General features: G+C 52.0%; 5 protein-coding genes across 5 annotated transcripts; 2 read left to right on the top strand and 3 right to left on the bottom strand.

Annotated features, from left to right (window-relative positions):
- Positions 1 to 1639: 1639 nt before the first annotated feature.
- SEPMUDRAFT_149283 (cytochrome P450 52A11) lies at positions 1640 to 4255 on the bottom strand. The gene is made up of 4 exons (XM_016905461.1): positions 3493 to 4255; positions 2229 to 3144; positions 2049 to 2113; positions 1640 to 1932 (listed from the first exon to the last, which is right to left on the bottom strand). The coding sequence occupies exons 1-4, from the start codon at positions 4010 to 4012 to the stop codon at positions 1775 to 1777; spliced, it is 1659 nt and encodes a 552-aa protein (XP_016760805.1). The 5' UTR covers positions 4013 to 4255; the 3' UTR covers positions 1640 to 1774.
- A 1621-nt stretch (positions 4256 to 5876) lies between these two features.
- On the bottom strand, positions 5877 to 12501 carry SEPMUDRAFT_149282 (uncharacterized protein). Its single transcript, XM_016905460.1, has 2 exons — positions 7900 to 12501; positions 5877 to 7851 (listed from the first exon to the last, which is right to left on the bottom strand). The coding sequence occupies exons 1-2, from the start codon at positions 12362 to 12364 to the stop codon at positions 6305 to 6307; spliced, it is 6012 nt and encodes a 2003-aa protein (XP_016760804.1). The 5' UTR covers positions 12365 to 12501; the 3' UTR covers positions 5877 to 6304.
- A 2489-nt stretch (positions 12502 to 14990) lies between these two features.
- On the bottom strand, positions 14991 to 16157 carry SEPMUDRAFT_149281 (snare-like protein). The gene is made up of 2 exons (XM_016905459.1): positions 15760 to 16157; positions 14991 to 15700 (listed from the first exon to the last, which is right to left on the bottom strand). The coding sequence occupies exons 1-2, from the start codon at positions 16116 to 16118 to the stop codon at positions 15457 to 15459; spliced, it is 603 nt and encodes a 200-aa protein (XP_016760803.1). The 5' UTR covers positions 16119 to 16157; the 3' UTR covers positions 14991 to 15456.
- Positions 16158 to 16326: 169 nt separating this feature from the next.
- Positions 16327 to 18906, top strand: SEPMUDRAFT_149280 (uncharacterized protein). The gene has a single exon (XM_016905458.1). The coding sequence runs from the start codon at positions 16398 to 16400 to the stop codon at positions 18816 to 18818; it is 2421 nt and encodes an 806-aa protein (XP_016760802.1). The 5' UTR covers positions 16327 to 16397; the 3' UTR covers positions 18819 to 18906.
- A 1045-nt stretch (positions 18907 to 19951) lies between these two features.
- On the top strand, positions 19952 to 20861 carry SEPMUDRAFT_85889 (uncharacterized protein; the record flags this gene model as incomplete). The annotated part of the gene is made up of 3 exons (XM_016910397.1): positions 19952 to 20104; positions 20152 to 20259; positions 20316 to 20861. Coding segments are annotated over 3 exons (807 nt in total), but the record flags the coding sequence as incomplete, so codon positions are not given.
- Between the last annotated feature and the right edge of the window lie 855 nt (positions 20862 to 21716).

The following is a 21716-nucleotide window of genomic DNA, read 5'->3' as shown; positions in this document are numbered from 1 at the left end:
CTTTGGTATACAAGAGAGAGCTTAGGTGGAGAGATACCTGGTATTGTTTAGGTATGGAGATACAGTAAACAACAGGGCCGCACAAAGGCGTGTGTGCCGTGTGGGTGACAGGACAAGGGTACAACACGATGTGACAGGGCGGACGGCCCCGCGGCACTTCCGGCTGGGAACGGTCGATAGTGAAGCTGACTCGCAGACTTCCTGTTAGGGTAAACCCGTCTATGCGGAACACATGCCGCTGTAGTGTCTATCCGTGTAGCTGGAGTATAATATACTATCGTGATAGAGGCAGTGTATGTAGTAGTAGCAATAAAGTAAATAGGGTGACACCCGACTTCAGAAGATACTAGAAGTTGGAAGGTACAGGTACAGGACCGGTACAATTGAGGTAATTATTGAAACTGCCTGCCCGTTACCTGTAGTCCTGTCCTGTAGCGACTGGGAGGAGAAAGGTAGTAGGAGCCTAGGAGGTAGAAGGTAGACTGATCGAGACATTTCCCGTCCCTTCCAGTTCCTTCCCTTCCTTCCTCCTCCCAACTCCTCCAACATTTCCCACTCACCCCACCTCACTCCACCTGTCCACTCCACTCTACCTTACCTCAGCTGCCTCTCCTCTCCCTCGCCTCGCCCATCCGTCCGCCCGCTTTGCCACCAACGCCCGTTAGTCCTCTCGTTTCTCCCGACGACGAAAACAAAAACACATCTGTTATCTGCATATCTAGGTACCGTAGTTTCTATTGAAATTCAAATTCCTTGCACGGGGCACAGCACAGCAGTTCCCGCAATACCTTACCTTCCCATACCAGGTAGCTCAAGTGGTGGGTCAACTCAACTCAACTCAACTCAACAATAAAAAAATCATAAAATAAAATACGAATGTGATTGTGATGTGTTGCGTGTACCTGCAGGACCTCCCATGTACTGTGCATACAACATACATACCCGGCGGAGAACATCGCATCACGTCGCATCACATTGCATTTTTAATCTCTAGCTGACTAGGAGGTAGACTTTACTGCAGACCTACCTAACCTGACCTGACCTGACCTAGACTTGGGCTGATGAACGCCTTTTTTGGTTGTGGACAAGTATATACCCTGTAGTGGTTGGGTGTTGGATGCTTGTTTACTGTAGGAGGTAGAGAGATACTTGCGAGGACTGGGTATATGCAAATGTGAATGTGAGGAAAACAGGAAAATAAAAGAGATGTTTTTCTTATCAACAACAAACCAAACAAACAAACAAACAACTTTTGTAGAAGAAGAAGAAGAAGAAGAAGAAGAAGAAGAAGAAGAAGAAACAAGGGTCTAGATCTTCTACAGAGTTGGTTTCTTGGTTTCATGTTTTCTCGTTTTCTCGTTTTCTTGTTCTCATGTTTCTATATCTTATCTTGACTTTTCATGTTTTGATTCATGTTTTTGTTTTTGTTTTGATTTGATTTTGACAAACAACAAAAACAAACAACACCATGCTTCACAGCTCAACTCCGGTCGAGTTGCGATAAACAACGTTTTCTTTTCTCTTCTGCCTTGGTGTGTCAGATGATTGATGGACAAACGCCGCCTCGAGAGTGGAAGACGAAGGGAGGAAAAGGAAAAAAAGGGAAAGAGAGAGCCAAAGTAGACGTTGTGAGAGTCTCTGATTTTTCCTCTCTCACACACGTAGGTACACACACATTCTAATCGTGCGTACATACACAGTTTACGTCCTGAGAAGCGAGGAATAGTATTTACTACCCACTACCTAGGTAGGTACATGTACCTGTAAGTTGTAACTACTCTTTAAGAAAAGCAACATAAACACCTGCTGCAGGCTGCAAAACAATATCCGACTTGAACCCCGGATGCCCACTCATTCGACTCTCGACTTTGGCGAATGTTTGTAGAATTCTGACGACCGTGTATGCGATTTCTGTCAAGGCGAATTGTTGCCCTATTTCTGCTGCGTCAGTATATCATCATCAAAAGTAACTCTCTTTCCATCTCTCTTTCTGAAGTCTCAAGAGAGCTTCCATCATGTGATTAGATGATAGCTGGATAGGTACGTACCGATACAGATTCGAGGTCCGCCGTTGAAGGGAATATATGTCCAGGATTTGGGTGTCCAGTTGTCCCTACAACACACAGAAAAAAAAAACCAGGTCAGTCGATCATCAAACCAAAAATATTGAAGAGGTCGCTGAAAGAAAACGGGCGCGGAAAGGGCAAGAACAAAAAAGAAATCCGTACCATCTCTCCGGAACGAATGCAAGATGATCCGGGAAGCCGCTCGATGCTGGGGGATAGATATCCGCGCGACGCTGCATCACAAACGTCGAGTAGCCAACGGGCGTATCTTTGGTGATTCCAATAGGTTCGGATCCATCTGGTCCGCCACCATGAGGTAAAGTGCAATCCTGCAGAGCCACTCGCACGTTGTAGGGAACCACGGGATACAAACGCAGTGTCTCATTGACGACGTGGTTCAAGTATCGCATCGATTTGAGGTCATCATAAGTGGGCTCACGCGTTCGGCCGACCAGCCCAATGATTTCTTTGCGTAGCTTGGCTACAATTTCGGGATGTTGAGACAGTTCGTAGAAGAGCCAGGAGAGGGTGACGGCGGTGGTGTCGCGGCCGGCGAGGAGAACTGCGACGAGCTGATCGCGCAATACCTGTCGATCGCGAGTGTATGCGGCAATGGCGTGCAAAAAGGTGTAGCCTTCGTCGCTCTTGCTCTTCTTTTCGAGCTCATCAGGACCCAATGCGAGTGCCTGGTCAATGTAGCGATCCGTGAATTTGTTCAGCACTTCCAAGCCTTGGTAGAACTTCTTCTTCGGGATCAAAGCACGAATGGGACCTGCCCGCGCAATCAGCCCTTGCACGTTTTGCACGTCTGCAAAGGCTTTGGCGAAGCCCGTCTCGCCATTCTCGAGACTGCCCACTCCGGTGCCGAAGAGAAAGTCGGTTGCTGCATCGAGTGTGTATCGGTAGACCAAGTCGTCCAGACGCACCGTCTCCCCGTTGCTCACGCCTGCTAACATGGGTAAGAGTTTCTGGACATGATGCTCGAACTTTTGCAAGTCCGATACGCGATCTTTGATAAACTGCGGGCGGAGTAGTTGCCGCGAGGTATGCCATGCGTCACCGTCGGTGGTGAAGATGCCTGCGCATTGTAGTCAGCTTTGTGCTTCCTTCGGTCGATGTTACTGAAGCATGTTGTTGTTGTTGTTGTTGTTGTTGTTGTTGTTGTTGTTGTTGTTGTTATATGTACTAAATCTTGTCCTCAATCAAAGCTCGCAGACAGAGAGCTCTGAGGCACGACCACGCCACGACCAGATTCGCCGTCTGTCTACAAGGCGTAGTCTGGTCTGGCCACGAACGATCCTTGGTGTCGCCATGGCTTGCAGATCCCGTCACGCCTCATCAGTAGAGGAAGCACAACAACCAGTGTGCATGCACCTTAGTAGATCTCAAATGAGGTAGAAAAGGAAAAAGAAAAGAAAAAACCTACTCAATCCCAAAAAGTCCTTCCACTCCTTCCGAAACTGCGGTCCTTTTCCATAATCCGCAAACTGCGTCGCCAAAATCGCTTTCACATTCTCCTCATCCGCCGTCAACACAAGTCTCCCTCCAATCGTAATCGTCTCGACCGTATACGGAAACTTTCTCCCATTCTCCCCACCAATATTCCCAGCACCACCACCACCAGGTCTCTGTCCAAACATCTTCCACCAATACTCATGAGTCCGATGTTTACTCAAATACCACAGCACCTGCAATAACACTCCAATATTAAATGGCGTGTGGGTGCGTAGTGAGGTAGCACGTTTTCCGAGTTGGCGAATGCGGCGTTCGCGATCGAGGTGGTCGAGAGTTTTGACGAGGTAGGTCCCCAAGACGGCGAAGGTGAGGATGTGGGAGAGGAGTGGAGAGGCGCCTGCGAGGGGGAGAAGGTTGTAGGTGAGGTGGGCGAGGAGGGCGTGGGCGATTGTGAGCCAGAAGAGGCGGTCGTAGAGGTAGAGGAGGAGCATTGTTCTTTTTCTTCTTCTTCTTCTTCTTCTTCTTCTTCTTCTTCTTCTGCTGCTTCTGCTTCTGCTTCTGCTTCTGGTGGGTGGGAAGGGTGTTGGAGAGGAGAGTAGAGAGAGAGAATACTACTACTACAACTACAAATTACCCACTCTGACCAGCAGTACAAGTAGTAGTGGATAGTAGGTAACAGACGAAGAGAGTCAGACAAATGATGGAAAACTGTTCCCGATGAGACAGTACATGTACCTCCTCCTCGTCCTAGTAGTAGTAGTAGTAGTAGTCGTAATCCATCACCACGGATTTTCCTGTATTATGTATGTACCTAGGTAATGCACAGTATGTATGGTACAGGTACTCTATCTACTCTAGCCATCTCCGACTCTCCAAGAAATCTCCCCGCTTCGATGCATGTGAAGGGGTTGTCGGTCGCTACTCGGCTCTTGAGGCTGCTGGGGCTGGGATTCCACTTACGCGATGCGACCAATCGCTGCTCATGAACGACTTGCCTTTTGACTTTTTGCTCTTTGGGTACGAGGAGTTTATCTTATCCTCTCCTCTCCTCTCTATACATACTGCCGTCGTCTTTATGAATGGTAGGTATAGAGAGAATCTCCAACTACCGTATGTAGCCTAAAGGTGTACGTACGGCTATACGACTACGAGCACTTGTGATGAGACTGACACAATAGCCAGTTCTCCTGTTCTCCAGTTCTCTACTTTTTCCCAGTCATTCGGTACAATGTAGTGAATGTACGTATATCTTCCCAACCTCCTAGCCTCCAGGTACATACCTGACATCTACATCTACATCTACAATGGTAGCTACATTAGCCATAGATCACACCATCACGCATGATCTCCCTCCCTATCCCTCCCTCTCTCCTGTCTACAGGGCGAAGCGCGAGAACAAGATGGTAGAGTTCTCTCACAACATAGTTACACACACAATACATATAGGTACATATACATACACATACATATATGTTGTACAACCTCCAGCGCGCAGCCTACATATTGGCACGTTGTCCAAACTTGTCTCCACTCCCATCCATCCATTATCATCATGATTACACGAAAAACGCCACGAGAACTTTTGACGAACGAGAAAGATTTGTGGAACTAAGGTACATGTACATGACATGTACATATCGCTTGGATGGGGCTGGTTGGTATTACTACCCACATGTATGTAGTATGTCCAGTACATGTCAATACATACCTGGAGGATTATAGGCCCTGTCATCATCATGAGATCTACACTTACGGGTAGGTACTTCTACAGGATACAGTACCTTATACACCACGCTACAAGTATAGCGATGACCTCCGACCTCCTAGCGCTTGCATACATCCATAGGTGATAGGTCGGTGTCATTCAGCCCTAGAGGTAGAATCAGTCCATACCTTACATGTACTAGTTTGTGCGATAAAGAGACGGGAGAACCAAAAGATGACTAGACCCGAGATCGATCTCACTCTCACTCTCTCTCCCTCTCCCTTTATCTTTCGGTACCTGATGGTACATGTATCTCTCTTAGTACATGTATCTCACGCCATGATCATCAGATCACACCATCAATTATTACATACAACCCCGATCTGGTGCCTTACATATACACCCTGCAAAACCTAGCATCATCATCGTTGTCATTGTCCTCTTTTCTTCTCTTGCGCCCAACTAGTATAAAAGGAGAGAGAAGAAAGAGAGAGAGAGAGAGAGGCAGATCAGGCAAGAAAAGGCCAGTAGAAAGACTACAGAGTACATAGGTATCGCGCCTAGGCAAAAACCAGAAAAAAACAAAAAAAGAGGACGGCCTTCCTGCTTTACTAGTATACATGGAGAGAATCCATACCTCGAGGAATTACCTTGCCTCCCGACCACCTTAGAAAAAAAAACACCCCGCTAGCCGATTCCTGTGCGATGCCTGCCACCCGGCAATCGCCACTACCCGACTGTTGCTGATAAACCCGCCCTGCGCCACTTAAAATGCTGGGAGTCGCCCATTCATTACCCGATTTCCCCCCTATCTACAAAATGCTGTGCCGGTTCGTTAGAGAGCGCCTTCGCTAGAAGTACTGCAGAGTAACCTTGTTTTTTCATCGCCCTTTGCTCCCTCCCGCCGTCCTGCCTACTACCTCCTATCCCCCACCGAGTATGCGCTCTTCCACGCCTCTGTTGCCCTTGTGTTTCCTTAGGATGTTCTCACGGCCTAGGACAGCCCGTTGCGCTATCGTGTTCTGTGTGTGTGTATGTATGTTAGGTTGCATGCTCGTGGTGACGTGTGGTAGTATCATTACTGCTTCACTTTCCTACTCTTGTCCTTCGTGTGATCTTGACCTGCTTTGTCTTTGCTCTTGTGTGATTGCTGACCATGCTTGAGCTTCATGAAAGCATGGGGCTTGCTGGGATCCGTGGGATCCATGAACGTCATCAAAACTTGACTGAGTTCTTTGAAATCGACGGGCTTGGTCATGTAGCTGTTGAATCCTGCGTCTACGCACTTCTGGTAGACATCGCCGAGCACGTTTGCTGACAGCGCAATGATGGGCAAGTGCGCATAGTCATTCGTCTTCTCCCACTGCCGAATCTCCTTGCACGTCTGGTAGCCATCCTTGTTCGGCATGTGCAGATCGCACAGGATGATGGAGTAGAAGTCGGGAGGTTGCGCGAAGACCTTGTCCGTGCATTGCACTCCGTCCATGACCGTATCGACCTTGATCGAGACTTTGGAGAGGAACTTCAAGATCACCATCTGATTCACCCGGTTGTCCTCGACCAGAAGCACGCGCTTTCCCTTGTTGCCCAGACGTCGCGCCAGTTCTTCAAATACCTGTTTCTGGTTGACCGCCACCTGCTGCGCGCTATCTTGATTCCGGTCCAGGCTCATCTCCCGTTCCTTTTGTGGATCGAAGATCAGCCCGAATCGCGATGGCTTCAGAGGCTTGAACACAAATCGGAGCTTGCGATCATCTACAAGCTGCTCATAGTCATGGTGTGGTGCCTGTGCCATGATACTTCGTCGTTGGGCGAGGTCAGTGATGAGCACCAGTGATGTTGTGGAAGCAGCCGTAGTGAGCACCTGGTCCATGAGCGCGGTGATCTCGTTGACATCTTGCAGTACTGCAACGATATGAGTGAAGGTCACAGGCTCAGGCCCGGCAAGTAGTCGCTGGCAGTCACGCAGACTTTCGCGCGCTGTGATCTGGTGCGGAACATTGCCAGGCAACGTTTTGTCAATGTGATGCACCGTTGCTTCCCGAGTGTACTTGAGAGGTGCAATCACCAGGATCGAGAACATTGGTGGAGGACTGCTACCGTGCGGCTTGAGCAAAGTGTTCCTTCCGTTGGTAGCTATTGCATCAATGGACCTGGATGCTAGGCTTTCAGATCGAGTGAGCGTCAATTCATGCGATGGCAATGCAAGCTTGATCTGTGCTGCTCCTCCCGAAAGCATCTCGTGGGTGAAGGAAGACGCCGAAGATCGTTCTGATCGCAAGCTTTCGGTACGGGTAATGGAGCGTAGAGACGGATCAGAGCTGGCCGACGAGACTGAAGGTGACTCCGTATCTGCATCCGAGGCCGTCAAGTACTGCGGAGGTGTCTGGGTCACTTCTGTCGTAAATCTCGGCTGGGCATCTAGTGAAGCCGAAACAGATGCCGGTAGCTGGGGAAGGTTGGCCGGGCTGGCCCCAGGAGTTGGCATCGGCATCGGCGGCTTGTCATCGTCAGATGGCAGAGTGGACTTGATGTAAAAGGAGAAAGTTGAGCCTTTTTCGGGCACTCCTTTGGCGCTCATATCACCCCCGTGCAGTTGCGCGAGCTGCTTCGAGATCACCAGACCTACGATCGTTAGCAAAGATTACCACAAAATGAATACAGCAAACATACCGAGCCCTGTACCGCCATGTTGCCGGGTGCTACTGCCATCGATCTGGCTGAAGCGCTTGAACAATGAATCCGCCTCTTCATCCGTGAAGCCTTGGCCGGTGTCGATCACACTGAATTCGATCAGCATCTCGTCATCTTCCATAAGCACGTCCGCGTTTCGTATGCTGCATCTGATGAACACCTCGCCCTTTTGCGTGAACTTGATCGCATTCCCAACTACGTTGAGCAGAATTTGCCGAATGCGGAAGCGATCACCTTTGATCTGAGGAGGCACGTTCTCGTCGACAATATAGTTGAGCTCCAAGCCCTTGTCAATAGCCATGGCAGATGTCAAATCGTTAACTTCTTCGATGAGTGCTCGAACGTAGACCCAGTCCATATTGAGTTGAATCATCCCTGCTTCTGCCTTGGACAAGTCGAGGATGTCGTTGATGAGGCCGCGCAAGCCCTCGGTGCTGGCCCTGATGATATTGACGTGTTCCATCTGCTCAGCTGTGAGACTGCTATCGATGAGGAAGTTCACCATGCCAGTAATGCCATTCAACGGCGTTCTGATTTCGTGCGACATGTTGCTGAGGAAGCGAGACTTGGCATCCATGGTATTTTTCAGATCTCGCTCCAGATCCTTGTGGTCATTGATATCGGTGCATGTGCCGTACCAGGTCTCCTCTTCGTCATCGTGCTGCAGCAGGGGCTCAGCGATCAGGACACGGACGAGATGCCACCTGTAATCGCCAGCACTGCTCTTGAGCCGGACTTCTGTGGAGTACGATGGGCGCCCATCCGTCTCGCGTGTGACCTTCAGAATGCCAGCAGATGCCAATTGCGAAAGCTCTCGCTGCGGCAATTGTCGTATCGGAGACGGAGACGCCGAGGCAGATACTGAAGCTGGTCCTGATGAAGGCTTCTCGGTCTCATTTGAGTCGGTCATGGACGCCTCGGAGTTGCTGAAAGTCCGCGCTGGTTCGGTAGGCAATGTGGTCGGTACGTTGAACTTGCTCGTCTCCGGATCAAAGGAGGGCAGTCTACACTTCACCAGGTCATCAGGGTGCACATGCTCCATGAAGCCAACGCCAAGTGCCTGAGCTTCAGCCTGTCCAGAGTACTGAAGCCATTGAGTATTGCAGAATGTGACACCTCGAGTCTTGTTGACCGCAAACACTATTTGTGGGCTCGAATTCGCAAGCGCACGATACTTTGCTTCGGACGCGGCAGTCTCCTGCTGGCGCGCAGCATTGATTTCTGCAATCTGCTGCTCGTGGAAATCCATGAGAGTGCCGATCCAGTGTACCACTTTCTGCTTCTTGTCTTTGAGCGGCGCCGCTCGAACATAAAACCAGCGATATGCACCATCAAAACGCCTCAAGCGGACCTTTTGTTGCAATTGCTGATCTGTCCTGAGCGATCGTTGCCAGGCTGGCAGAAATTCCCGGTGATCATGGGGATGAATCGCTGCCCACGGGTCCGTGAGTACTTGAGCGGGATCTTGTCCGCGATATATGAGGAACTTTGAGTTCACCCAGCTGAGTTTTCCCGTTTCGGGCTGCGCTGTGAATATTTGGACAGGCACAGAGTCAATGATGGTTCGCAAAAGTCGTTCCGAAGGCGGCGGCATATCCTCCGAATAGGAGCCCGCGCGCGCGTGTCCAGAATGACGTGCATTGGCCGGCGTAGACGCCTGCAGGCCACCAAATGTTGTCTCGAAGTCAGCGCCATAAGAGTGCAACAGGGAATGCCTCTTGCCTTGCAGATCCGAGTCTGGAAGTTGCGACAAGGTCGACTTCAGCGGCGAGGACGAGTCTGTCGTGGGTGAAAAGCCAAGCTCACCAGGATGAGGCAGCACAGGCGACTTGTTTGACTTGTTGGTGCTGGTGCTAGCGGCCCTGGCTTTCCGCTCGCCTCGCGATAGGACAACGTCGCCCTCAGCTTGCGATTCACTACTGGGAGTTTTTGACTTTGATTTGGCCGGAGTTGTAGCCATGTTGCTGTTTCCGCTCCGGTGCGTTGAACGGATCTTGGCATCAAAGTAATTGTCGACCATCTCGGAGCCCGTGAGCGCTGGTGTGCCACCACGAGATCTACTCGCCGTCCAACCATGCGCAGCAGGGTCCCAGCCTGGCGTTCCTACAATGGACCCCGAAGGGCTGATTCGGGATCGACCAGAGTAGTCTGAGGGGCTGGTCATGCTTTCTGAGCCTGGACGCTCTTCCAATTCTGCTTTGACTATGTCCTCTAATGAGGCCGGCTCGACCGTCATAGGTGCAGACTTGGTGTGACTACCACTAGTCGTTCGCCGTTGGCGAATGTTGACAACCTTAGCATGGGTAGATGAAAAATGCGTCGCGTTCTGCAATGATGTAGCGAGATGAGGTCCGAGAAGCTTGAGCGCTTTCACGAGATTACATGGGTACGGTACAGTCGCAGTCAACAGCGACAATATTGCGATAGGGGATTTCCTGTTGACGTCCGTAGTACCACGTTTCGTCCGAGGAGCCGCAGGGTCTTTTGCGCCTGGTGTCATGCGCAGCGCTTGCATCGGCTGAGACAGGGTGGGGTGGATCAGAGGAATGTGTATCACAGTACTCGCATAGTCGATGCCAATAGCCTCGACCTGGTCGTAATGCGAATAGTCCTTTGGACTCGTGGCAGGGTTGAAAGACTCGTCTAGCAATTGATCGTCAGACGCAAAGAAGGGGTTGATCTCCTCGTCTGCCTGAATGGCGGGCGATGGAGCCGGCGATTGCGACCAAGGCGAAGGCGGATGTTGTTCGTACTCGTTATAGCCCCAGTCAAGCTGTGGGTCGATACCGCCAGCAAACGCGCCGCGCCCATGACCAGTATTTCCAGCAGAAAAGAACGCGGTTGGAGCGGAACGCGATAATCTAGGCTGGTTCTCATCGCCAGAGTAGTCCCTAGTGATAGCAACAATGCTGCCACGATCTAGGACCCGGCAGATACCCGCTGATTCAACAAGAGGATAACCCTCTTGGTTAAGGGGACGTATCGAGGCAAAGATCTCGGCGTATGGACCAGTGCTGTCAGACGTATCGGCAAGACTGCTAAAGTTGGAGTCGTTGAGTGGTCCTTGACGCATGTTGTTTACTGAAGGAAACCTTTTTGGCGGTATGTCGCCCCGAGAATTGGATGGTGTTGTGCCTGCTGCGTGAGTGACGGTCCTCTGGGGTCCCTGTGGCCTGGAGCTCGCACGTGTTGGAGGAGTATTCAGAGCACCTAATACGTCACGCACTTCGCGACCATGGCCAGCATAAGAGTGTCGTGTCTCCAGACGGGGCCGCAGCCTTTCTGGATGCAGCTTCTGAGGCTGCACATTGCCAAGAGTTTCGCTGCTGGGCTCTCGAACTTGAATATCCGGTCTGTGTAGATCCAGACTGTGCAATTGTTCCAATGCACTGGGTGGCATGAAATCGTCTCGACCATTCATACTGAAAGTAGCCTTCTGACCCCAGGGAACATTTTCGATGTCATTAGGGTCGAGTGGTTGCACGAGGGATGCCCGCTCCGCTAGGAAGTGGTCGTGAAGAATGTTCGTCACCGTCGCCCACCATTGCTCCAGTCCAGGCTCTGTATTGAGCTGCAGAACAAGATCGTAGAGATTAGGGGTAGGATACCGTGGATCTTCCATTCCTTCAAAATCCACACCTGGGGGCATGAAAGCACTGTTAGCGGCTGGACTGCTGCTGCCAGAAAATGCGGAGTATCCGGGCCTCTCCGGACTTTCAGCTTCATTTTCATTCTGCTCTGGGCCGGGGACTGTCGGTGACAATGCCGTGAATGGCTGATGCAGATTCTGCCGCCAGCGTGGCGTACCAGGTACATATGGGAACGGGTAGGACGGTGTTCTCAGCGGAATGTTAGTAGAAGGGCTAGGCATAGCACTGCCTCTAATGGTTCGAGCAGACTCCGTAGACTCGGCTGAAGTGGTTCGCACGGGCGAATTCGATTCCAGCATGGCATTGATCGAGACAGGCGAGTTGTTGCTGCTTGCCTCTTCTTTGATAGGCGACACACGCTTGCTGACTCCTCCTGGTGTGCCCGGCGCGCCATAGCTTCTGCGCGGACGGGCCTCAGCACGTTTGAGTGCGTCCTTCAAGTCTGCGAGAGTGGCCTGCGGCTGTGGCGATATGCCATACATCTGTTTGCCGGGCGGATTTCCGGGTGCTGCTCTTCTCGCTGCCGCCTTGTCTCCCACCGCATCTCGCGCCGCGCCAGCATCATCTGAGCTGCCATCAGTCCAGTCAGCCTGGCTGACCCCTTCGTCGTCGGCATCCCGACCAAGCTCCGACAGTCGCCCTGGAGGCGAGCGCACCAGGAGCGGACGCGCATCGGTCAGGTATTCACGGGCGCTGGGTCGTGGAGGCACACTCGTAGGCGTAGGCGTCGGCTCGCTGTCGTCGTGGTCAGAGTCATCCTGGATGGTCTCCTTCGGTGGCCGAGACGAGTTCATCGCTCTGGCACGTCGCTGCCTCTTCTCGGGCGGTGCGCGACCCAAGCGTCCAGCGCGCACAATGAGGACCTTGCGAGAGTGATGGTGGTAGGTGGATCATCGGACATGTAGACGCATAGAGTTCAGGCCAGTGTTCTAGCGGTCGTCGTCGTCGAGGTGGACAAAATCGTGCAGCGAGACGGAGCTCCTTCTGACGCTACGTCATGTGCATGCTCTTGGCTCCTTGTGTCTTCTCAGGGCTCTCCCGTGCGCGAGGGCTCCACAGCGTCCCGGGCAGACGTCTTCGTGCCCTCAACCCGAGACAAGCCCAGAGACTCCACTCACCAGACAACACTATGTACAACCATCACTTGGGCCTCCAGTGCATTATCACCAAACCTAGAGACTCGACACAGACGAGCCCCTTTCACCGCTTCGCTTCACTTCACGTCCAGGTCACGCCCGACACGACTCTGGGCCAACGCGGGCTTTCCCGCAGCCACTACTCCTACCTGGGGAACCGCGGTGAGGTGATGATTGACATGTAGGCGAGCGAGACGGCATGGCGTCAGAGACGGCGGCGCAGTCCCCAAGAACTACAGGATGAACTATCACGTGGATATTGGGGGGTCTCTCATCTTGGCCACGGCTTACGGCGTCGTCTGACTAAAAGCTTGAGAGAGACTTGTCGCGACTCGTCTCCTGCTCACGAGTCCCTCTCTCTCTCACACACACACACACAGACGCATACACATGACTGCCAATGATGCTTGTGCCTGTGGTAGCGAGCCGGACCGGTCACCGCCGGCTTCCGCGCACAGGCACAGATCGACACAGAACGTGTGGCTGACCATGCTAGTAGGAGGTACTGTACCCTCCAAAGCCCATCATCGGAATATTTATGGCTGTTAGGGCGGTGGGACTATTTTCGTGGGATGGCGAAGTACGCGCAGCATACAGTACACTGAGTACAGCGTGTCAAGACAAAGTGTGAGGATGACAACGGCCACGTCAGTGATAAAGGCTGGCAGGCTTGTGCTATCGAGTCGAGGCCGAGTACGTATATGGCTGCGAAGCAGAATAATGAAAGTAGTAAGGTAACGGTGAAACCACTTAGGAAGCAGCGAGAATTTCCACATTGTCTCCTTCGTGATGCACTTTTGATAGAGGACCGCGCAACCGTCCTGCTTCGGACGCCAATAGTTGGTTTTAGTGACAACGTTCTTGGACAGCACTGCCGCTCTGCCATAGACTCCATTCCACGCACAGCACAGATTGCTCGTCGAGGAATATGAAGATTCCCGCCGCACGTTGGCTCTAGGTCTGTGAACGCTTAGTGTTCTCAATTGTCGCAGGGAACTACAACGTTGCAAGGGATACTGATACTAGTGTCTCTGTTGTTGGACCTTGGGACTCTTTTCTCTGGTTCTGAAGCCGACCTTGATTGCCGTGGTCTGTAGACGAAAGGACCGGCGACAAGCATATTCACGAGCATTCGGCAACACCCCCTCCGACCTCGAGACATCGGTTTTTAGGAGAGACTGGTGGAGACACGGAACCCGGAAGGACAGTTCCTTGGTTTGAGCAGACGCTCTGATCGCAAGCTATCTGGTACATTGCTTTGACCCCTAAAAGACCCGCCAGCATATACTGTTCCACCTCCACCACCACGAGCACCCATCGGATCACCTCGCCTATGCCTCCTTATTGCCTTCTTTCTTCCCTTGTTCTCGCACTTCGCCCACGCCAAATGCACCTCGCCGCCTCGATTGATCTCCTCGACGTGCAGATTGCAAGTAGAACAAACAGAAAACATCACTTGTCTCGAGTCTTCTGTGCTTGCGGCTACCTACCTGTCCATGAAGTTCAAATGCGCACAAACGTCCACCCACCTCCCAATTGACTTCATCGGCCAATCAATTTGCTATGATTGACAAAGCTCTGCATCGCAACCACTAGCATGCCTTCGTTGATCCTGGTCAAGCGCTGCGCTATAATGTGTGCCGCTCCAGAGTCCAAGGAGAAATACAGCGCGCACGGCGGCAAGTACCGATTTCCCTGGCCTTGGCGATATCTTTCTTATGCAGACCGTCAGATCCATGGTGGATCTTGGATCACAGTGCAGCATTCGCTCGACGTTTGTGCTTCGAGCATGACGCTCGCGAAACGCATTGACGCCTCGGGGGACCTTCGGCATGTCGATATCCATCGAAATTGCGAATGGATGGGTCGATAGCTTGTTGTAAGCACTTTTGAAGTGAAGATCGTTTCCCGCCAAATATTTACGTCCACACTCCCTCCAGAGCCAAACTCGGCTACTTCACTTGTGATGCTCAGGGATTGCAATTGGGCGAAGTGATTGGAGAAGTAAATATGAGGAAAAACAAAAATGCCAAGTGAGGTAGTCTTTGACTGCAGCGTAGATGGGACTATAAGGTAGAGTCCACATGCTCAAGAGAGAGGATATTTGTGCCCGGGTATGAACGCTCGAACGCATTGCGTACAGGAACCTGCCTCCACAAAGGCTCAAGGACTCAAATCTTTCAGCCTCTATAAACAAGATGTGTTGGCTCAGGGAGCGTACGCGTACGCGAGCAGCTTTTGTGAACCATAGGAGTGCAGAAGGCTGAAAGGAGAGATTGAAGATCAGACTTCATCGCGAGTTCGAAACTATACATATCAACTCTACGAGTGCGATCCAAGTACCTGTATGATCAGACAGATAGTCTTGGGTTACAGCCAACTTGCCTTGTGTCGTGATCAGTAAGCCGAATGGAGGCGCAGGAGCAGAGGAACAGATGGACTCTCGCACAACTATCTGACGTGATGTTGCAGGCGAGTGGACTCCCGTGGCGTGCCGTGCGCCATATCTTCCTTTCGGACTCGTCGTGAGCCAATTCTGCGGTAGCACACGCTGTCGAGTGAGAGCAGCAGCTAAGTCAAGTGCAGCCATCATTTCACCCCCCAGATCGATACACACCAGGCCCACGACTTTCTCACGCCTTTGGGTGTGGTTCCTGTTCTCCTTCCAACTCTTCACTGTATCCTCGCCCATAACTCCAGACTCCATCGCTATGCCCTTCAGAACCACACATGTCCCACAGACCACCATTTTAGAGTCCCTGCCGTAATCTCTCGCCCAGCTTTTGTTTTCCAAACTGATATATCTTCAACAACCCTTCTTCCGACAGATCCAGCCCCTGCATGTTTGGAATGTCCTGCACTGGAGGCCTGCTGACTCGGCTGGCGATGATGACTGGGTCAGTCTCCAAAATGATGCCATCGTCGACGATCTCGTCAATCGCAAGCGATGCAAGATCGTAGTTCTCGATCAATGTCCGCTTGTCCACGGAGCCTCTGGTCCACCATGTTAGCACAACCCATCTTGGGTACTTCGGCAACACGGGGAAGCATACTTCAACAGGACCTGCAAGCTGTCTCTGAGTGCGAGAACAACATTGTACAGCATAATCTCATTTTCCTCGCTGCCTCCCACAACATACAACATCACGTCGGCCTCGTTCTTGAAGACTACGACGCGGTTGTCGTAGAGGATGACATCGCTCGTCTGTTTGCTCGTCTTTTCTAGAAGACCCTTCTCGAATGCTTTTTGATCCTTGAGTGTCGGGTAGGGCTGTGCGCCTGGATAGTTATTACCCACGGCATTGGCGGGAATGTGAGGCGGACTGTAGTATTTGGCGAGGATGCGGGATGAGTCGTCGGTAGAGAGGACGAGGATCGCGTTGACGCTGAAGAGCGACATGTTGGGCGACATCTTGTCCCAGGTTCTGCGTCAAATTGCTGACAGGTGTTGGTGGTATGGTAAGGTATGCAGGTCGCGGAGTGAACAGCTAATCGAACTACGGTGTGGTTTACAGAGATGGGACAAGTGACACCTCAGGCAGGAAATATGCAGGGAGCGTGGTTCTACCTAATTTTTGTTCTAGCTCACGGTAGCTTCGATCCTCCATCCTCTCCGTGAAGAATTTGCGTGGAACGCGAAATCTCATGTCGGCGATGCTTCTGGCTGCGGAATCTGGAGAGTAGAGTTAGCATGCTCTCGTTCCCGCTCCGACGAGCCCAGATTGAGCTGCAGTCCCATCGAAACTGGCTGAGAACATTTGTGGTACGGTCGCGCCATGGCGAGACGGCATTCAATAAGAATGGCTCGGTGAGACTCTTCACCTCCAGCCATCGACATGGAGATGGACAGGATCAGGAATATGAAGACGAACAGAAACAGGAACGGAAGCAGGAACAGACGAGGAAGAAGTGGAATGCCATAGCCCGAGCGCGCTACAAGGCTGATGCGGAGCAGTGGAGGAACAAGGACGGAGAGCAAGCGGCGGAGGGGAGCGAAGCAACAGCGGGAAGCAGGAGACTGTCGGATGCACAGCGGCGAAAACGTGAACGTTGGGAGGCGCGACGAGCAGGACCACAGACATATCAGTTCAAGGCATTTGGGCTTCGCGAGGATCTCCTGACGGCCGTCAAGGAGAACAACACTGCTGCGGTCTTCCGTTTGTATCGCGATCTGCCCGAGAAGAAACCACTGGTCGCCGAGGACTTTCGAGCGATTGCACAATGCACACATCAAGCCTTGAGAACCGAGAATCAGCAGCCGCAACAACTCCAGCAATCAGAGCGCAAGCAAGCCATTGTGGGCTTTGCAGAGCTTCTGGTCAAAGATATTCGCCATGGCAACCTCGTGCCTTCTAAGAGGGCTCACACACACTTGCTGGGCATTTTCAAAGAGTCAGGATACCTCGATTCTGGCATCATGTTCTGGAATTGGCTGGAGCCTCAAGATGATCAGCACGTGGGACATGAAACGTATGGCGCGGCCATCGAATTGCTCGCCATTCATGGCACTCCCCTTGAAGACCTCGAGTCACTCTACTCTAGGGCTTTGGCTCGCTTCCCAGGCAACTTTAGCGCATACCACATGTCCCCGAACGCCATGCTTCCTGATCGAGAAGCAAGTACGGCCGTGAAGGGGCTTCCTGTCAGCTTGCTTCAGGCCATTACCACAGCGCGCCTCATGCGTGGTGATTCACGTCGAGCATACCTTGCGCTAGATACTGTTTTCAGACTCTTTCCTGCCGCAGTCGAATCTCGCTTCATCAAGCTCTTCTTGGAGGAACGACCAGTGTCTGAAGCCTACGCGGTCTTTGCACTAGCCTGTCGTGCAGGGCTGGTTCTGCCATCTGTTGTTTTCAGGACTCTCCTTCCCAAGCTGCGAGCGGCGGCTGAGTCTCGCTCTGCTCAGCACCACATTGCCTCACTTCGAGCAATGTTAACAGCAACGCATCTTCAGCTGGGAGCTACTGGCAAGGTCGTCCCGAACAACGTTGCCGAGCTGATCATCACGACGACCACCATATTCCGCCGTCCTGGAGTCGACAAGCTGGAAGGCAAGCAGCGTAAAAGGCTTGTAGACGCAATTCTGCTCTTCGTGCGTCAGATGTTCGAGACATTTGCCCGATTTGGTGTCCTGCCCAGTCCGGCAGCCTTAAATTCCATATTGATAAACGTTGCCGGCTATGGTAGGTCCAAAGAGACGCTCGGCATTGTGCTGAAAGATTTCGAAGCTCTGAAAATGACGCAGAATGAGGTGACTCGACGCACCGTCCTTGCCATTGCTGGCATGTGGGGAGACCAAGCGATGATCGAGGAGTCGTGGAGCAAGATCATCGAGGCCAGAAGAGCGAAGGATCAATGGCCAGATCCGACTGACTTCTTTGTTCTCAGCAAATCCGTTCGCGCCACAGGTAAAGTATCCTTTGCACGGGAGCAATTCGATACCTTGAAAATGTTCATTCCACAAAGTCACCACAGCTCGATCGACTATGCCATCACCCAAGCGTACGAGCCCGATACCGATGTTGCTTCTGGCCACGAGCAAGTGAGCTTCGCCGAGCTTTATGAGGGCATAGAAAAGCTGAACGCCGACCTTGCCGTGCTTGAGCTCGAGACGCGGGATCGACCTGCTGTCCAGGACTTTAGTGACAAGCACCTGTGCCTGACGCTTCTGCCGCCGGAGGGGGCGTTGAAAGCATCTGAAGCAGTCATGCGCCAAGTGTACGATGAGATGACCGCAGACCCTGGTACGCGTGCTGCAGTAGTACATGACTCCACCACAGATGCGGATGTAGATGATAGGACCTTTGGAAGGGTTGTGCGTAGCGCTACGAACATCACCCTTGGCGATCTGCGCTACGAGACTTGGAAGAACATCAACAATTTACTTCAGCTTGCTGAGAAACACGATGTAAGCTATAACGAGATTGTGGACAGGTGCATTGCGGAGGGCAAAAGGCCGCCGAAGAGGGAAATGGGCTTCACTGAGACGGAGATGAGCAGCATGAGTGGAATTGGGCTGAGCGAAGTCGCTGCGCGACACAAGAAGAGTGAGGTCACTGTTGAGGAGTATCGCGCAGAAGTCAAGAGACTCCGTGGGATGGATTCGCAGTGACAAAAGGAGAGTGTACGAGTAGGATGAGTGTACAGTTGTAAAGATAATGTCAGGACTCTGCTCAAGCCCCAACATGGGCACGATCCCCGCCGAGGAATCAGGATGAGATTTGAAGTGGCACTACGCAAAGTCGAAAACGGACGGGGCCAATGCAACCGGTGAGGGCATGTCGAAGCTTGAATCCCAAGTGGTAAATGGTAAGGTTGTCGATATACATGGGTCTTGGCGCAATTCAGGCCGCAAGTTGCAACCTGGAATCCCCACACTTGTTGTCTATTGGCGATCGGCACAATCGCGGGTACAGGCTTACAGCCTTACAGGTACAGACCGTGCGGCGTACAGTAGGACTGCCCCGAACTCTCTTTCTCTCTCGAGTCTCTCGGTCCCTCCCTCCCCTTTTCCCCCTTCTCTCCCTGTCTCCCTGGGATGCTGCGAATCTGCGGCGGAGTTCCACATTGGTATAGCTGTGTTGGTTCCAGCGAATCCATTCATAGCTATCTCTCTCAAGTCCACGTACTGAGAGGCACACTACTGCTACTCATGTTCATCCGATGGGCGACGGGGCGGTGCAAGACTGGTACTGCGATGCTCTCACAAGTGACCAGCTGGTATATAATAATCTCCTGCCTCCTGCACGATGTGCGCGCAACCACATTGCCGTCAGGGACCAGGAAGATCGAGCTCAGCTGCCCTTGTAGGTGGTACGCCCAGCGCGTACGCCCAAGCGCACGACTGTAGGTGCCCGGAAGGCTGGAAAGACCATGAGCCATCTCAGCTACTGATGGAAATCGGCTCTGGGCACTGTCTCGGCTCAAGTCTATTGATGCGCCGCTTTTCCGAGCTGATATTGATATGTCGCGTTGACATGGTGTAGGACATGCTGTATCGTAAACGCAGTTTCGAGCTCAAGACACCAGATTTGGTATAAGCTGTTCATGGGTGCCGACATGGTTATTGGCATGTTCGCACAAGGATCCAGCATAAGGTGCGAGTGTACACATCTCTCGTCGCATTATTCTCCAACACCACCTCGATTGTGAGTGGACTCCTTACAGCTTTTTTTTTTCATTTGAGCATCGAAGCGCGACCGGTTTGCGTAAGCTGGAGCTGGCCACTCAAGACTTTACCCGATCATGTTGTATGGTAATGCCTCCAAGGGGGCTATATTCGCCACCACGTTGGTGATGCCCACGATCGCGAGTTTGATGACGAGTCTGCGACTGTATGCGAGGCTCGGAGTGAGCAAGAACGCTGGTCGAGATGATGCGTTCATCATAGCAGCTGTGGTACGCTGGAATGATGGCACCGCACGATGTGGACTAATATATCGCAGCTGTTCTCTTGGGCAACTACCATAACGATGATTGCACAAGCCGAGGAAGGGATGGGATTGCATCAATGGACGCTGAGCCCTCATACGGCGAAGCTCACTTTGAGAGCAGTCAGTATACCATCCAAGCCCAAGGAAGTGCCTGCTAACGGGATGATCTTACCTAGTTTTGGGCAATGATCATTGTCTATAATCTCTCACTGCTTTGCACGAAGCTGTCGATTTTATGCCAATACCTCCGCATCTTTCCTCAAAAGTCCGTTCGGACGGCAACGTACGTCGTCATTGGAATCGTCTCGTGCTACGGCATCTGGAGGCTCTTCTCTGCCATATTCACCTGCAACCCCCCGGCCGCCTTCTGGGACCATTCGATCAAGCAGAAGAAGTGTCAGGACCGTCTGGCACTGTCACTGGCCAGCACCATACTCAACATGACTACGGACCTTATGATTGCGTTGTTACCACTGCCCTACATCAACAACCTTCAGCTTCCCCGGCGCCAGAGGTACGCTCTCGTGGCGGTGTTTGCGCTAGCTGGCGCCGTAGTCATTGTATCCATTCTGAGGCTCCCCTCCCTTTATCACCTTATGGAGTCGAAGGACACCACGTGGGAAAACCCTATGGCAGTCATATGGAGCACGATCGAAATCAACGTGGCGATCATCTGCTCATGTCTGCCCACACTCCGATGTCTTTTCCCGAGGCTGCTCAGGGCCGCCACCAGCTACCAAGCGAGCTCGGCTTCCAACACTCACAGTCTCAGCAAACCTGATGGGCCACCTCAGAGTGGCAAATGGACCGTGGGCGCCAAGAGCGATTTCAAGGGACGCTTCAGCACCCATGTCTCGAGTCCTACTGTTGCCCACAAGGTGCCTCGACTTCAACGATCGCGCACTGGCCACTATCCGGATAGATCGCTGGAAAACGGGGATTCCATCGAGCTGGTTTCGCGAGGTATCGAACCAGCGCACTGTGCAGAGCAGAAGATGAATGGCGGTCATATAGTGGTGCACACTAAGATTGAGCAGCAAACTAGGCTGAAAGGCGCCCCGAGTTATGAAGCTCTCACAGAGGATTTTGTCAAAAAGGAGAGAGGAATGATTTGAGTCCACATATGTTCTGAGATGTCAATGTATCAACCGGTTGCTTGTTCTCTTCTGGATATCTCGCGCAATTTCTGAGTCAACTTTCACGCCCACACGGCAAAGTAATGGATATTCATAGAATGTAAGAAGCGCTGCCGCGTGTTACCTTATGAAGGGGTTCGTCTATCATGTATTCGGAGTATGTTCCGAATACGGACTCCACAAAATTCGCGGACGAAATTTCGCAACTGGAGTCTGCGGCTCTTAGTATGCTACTGGAGTATTCACTCGCTACATCTTCAAACAAAAAAACGATCATCTATGCTCACGTTGAGAATCAAAGCCCAACCCCCCAACCCCAGGTTATGTTCTCACGCTTTACCGCTTTGGGCAGCTTCCGTGGCTTGGCAAGAGGCAGAAGAGATCTGCATCTACGTCGACAATTCTAGAGTCTAGACTCGAGCTTCAGCTTCCGCCCTCCCA

The sequence above is a fragment of the Sphaerulina musiva genome (genome assembly GCF_000320565.1).
Source record: "Sphaerulina musiva SO2202 unplaced genomic scaffold SEPMUscaffold_5, whole genome shotgun sequence".
Lineage (NCBI taxonomy): Eukaryota > Fungi > Ascomycota > Dothideomycetes > Mycosphaerellales > Mycosphaerellaceae > Sphaerulina > Sphaerulina musiva.
This window is presented reverse-complemented; position numbering and strand designations above follow the sequence as displayed.

Excerpts from the sequence above, each read along its gene's own strand:
- SEPMUDRAFT_149283 (XM_016905461.1), bottom strand. The coding sequence starts at position 4,012 with ATGCTCCTCCTCTACCTCTACGACCGCCTCTTCTGGCTCACAATCGCC. Across the intron at positions 3,145-3,492 it reads GAAGGACTTTTTGGGATTGA|GCATCTTCACCACCGACGGT; the intron begins GTAGGTTTTTTC and ends TACAATGCGCAG. Across the intron at positions 2,114-2,228 it reads GCATTCGTTCCGGAGAGATG|GGACAACTGGACACCCAAAT; the intron begins GTACGGATTTCT and ends TGTGTGTTGTAG.
- SEPMUDRAFT_149281 (XM_016905459.1), bottom strand. The coding sequence starts at position 16,118 with ATGTCGCCCAACATGTCGCTCTTCAGCGTCAACGCGATCCTCGTCCTC. Across the intron at positions 15,701-15,759 it reads AGCTTGCAGGTCCTGTTGAA|AGGCTCCGTGGACAAGCGGA; the intron begins GTATGCTTCCCC and ends ATGGTGGACCAG.
- SEPMUDRAFT_149280 (XM_016905458.1), top strand. The coding sequence starts at position 16,398 with ATGCTCTCGTTCCCGCTCCGACGAGCCCAGATTGAGCTGCAGTCCCAT.
- SEPMUDRAFT_149282 (XM_016905460.1), bottom strand. The coding sequence starts at position 12,364 with ATGAACTCGTCTCGGCCACCGAAGGAGACCATCCAGGATGACTCTGAC. Across the intron at positions 7,852-7,899 it reads ACATGGCGGTACAGGGCTCG|GTCTGGTGATCTCGAAGCAG; the intron begins GTATGTTTGCTG and ends TAACGATCGTAG.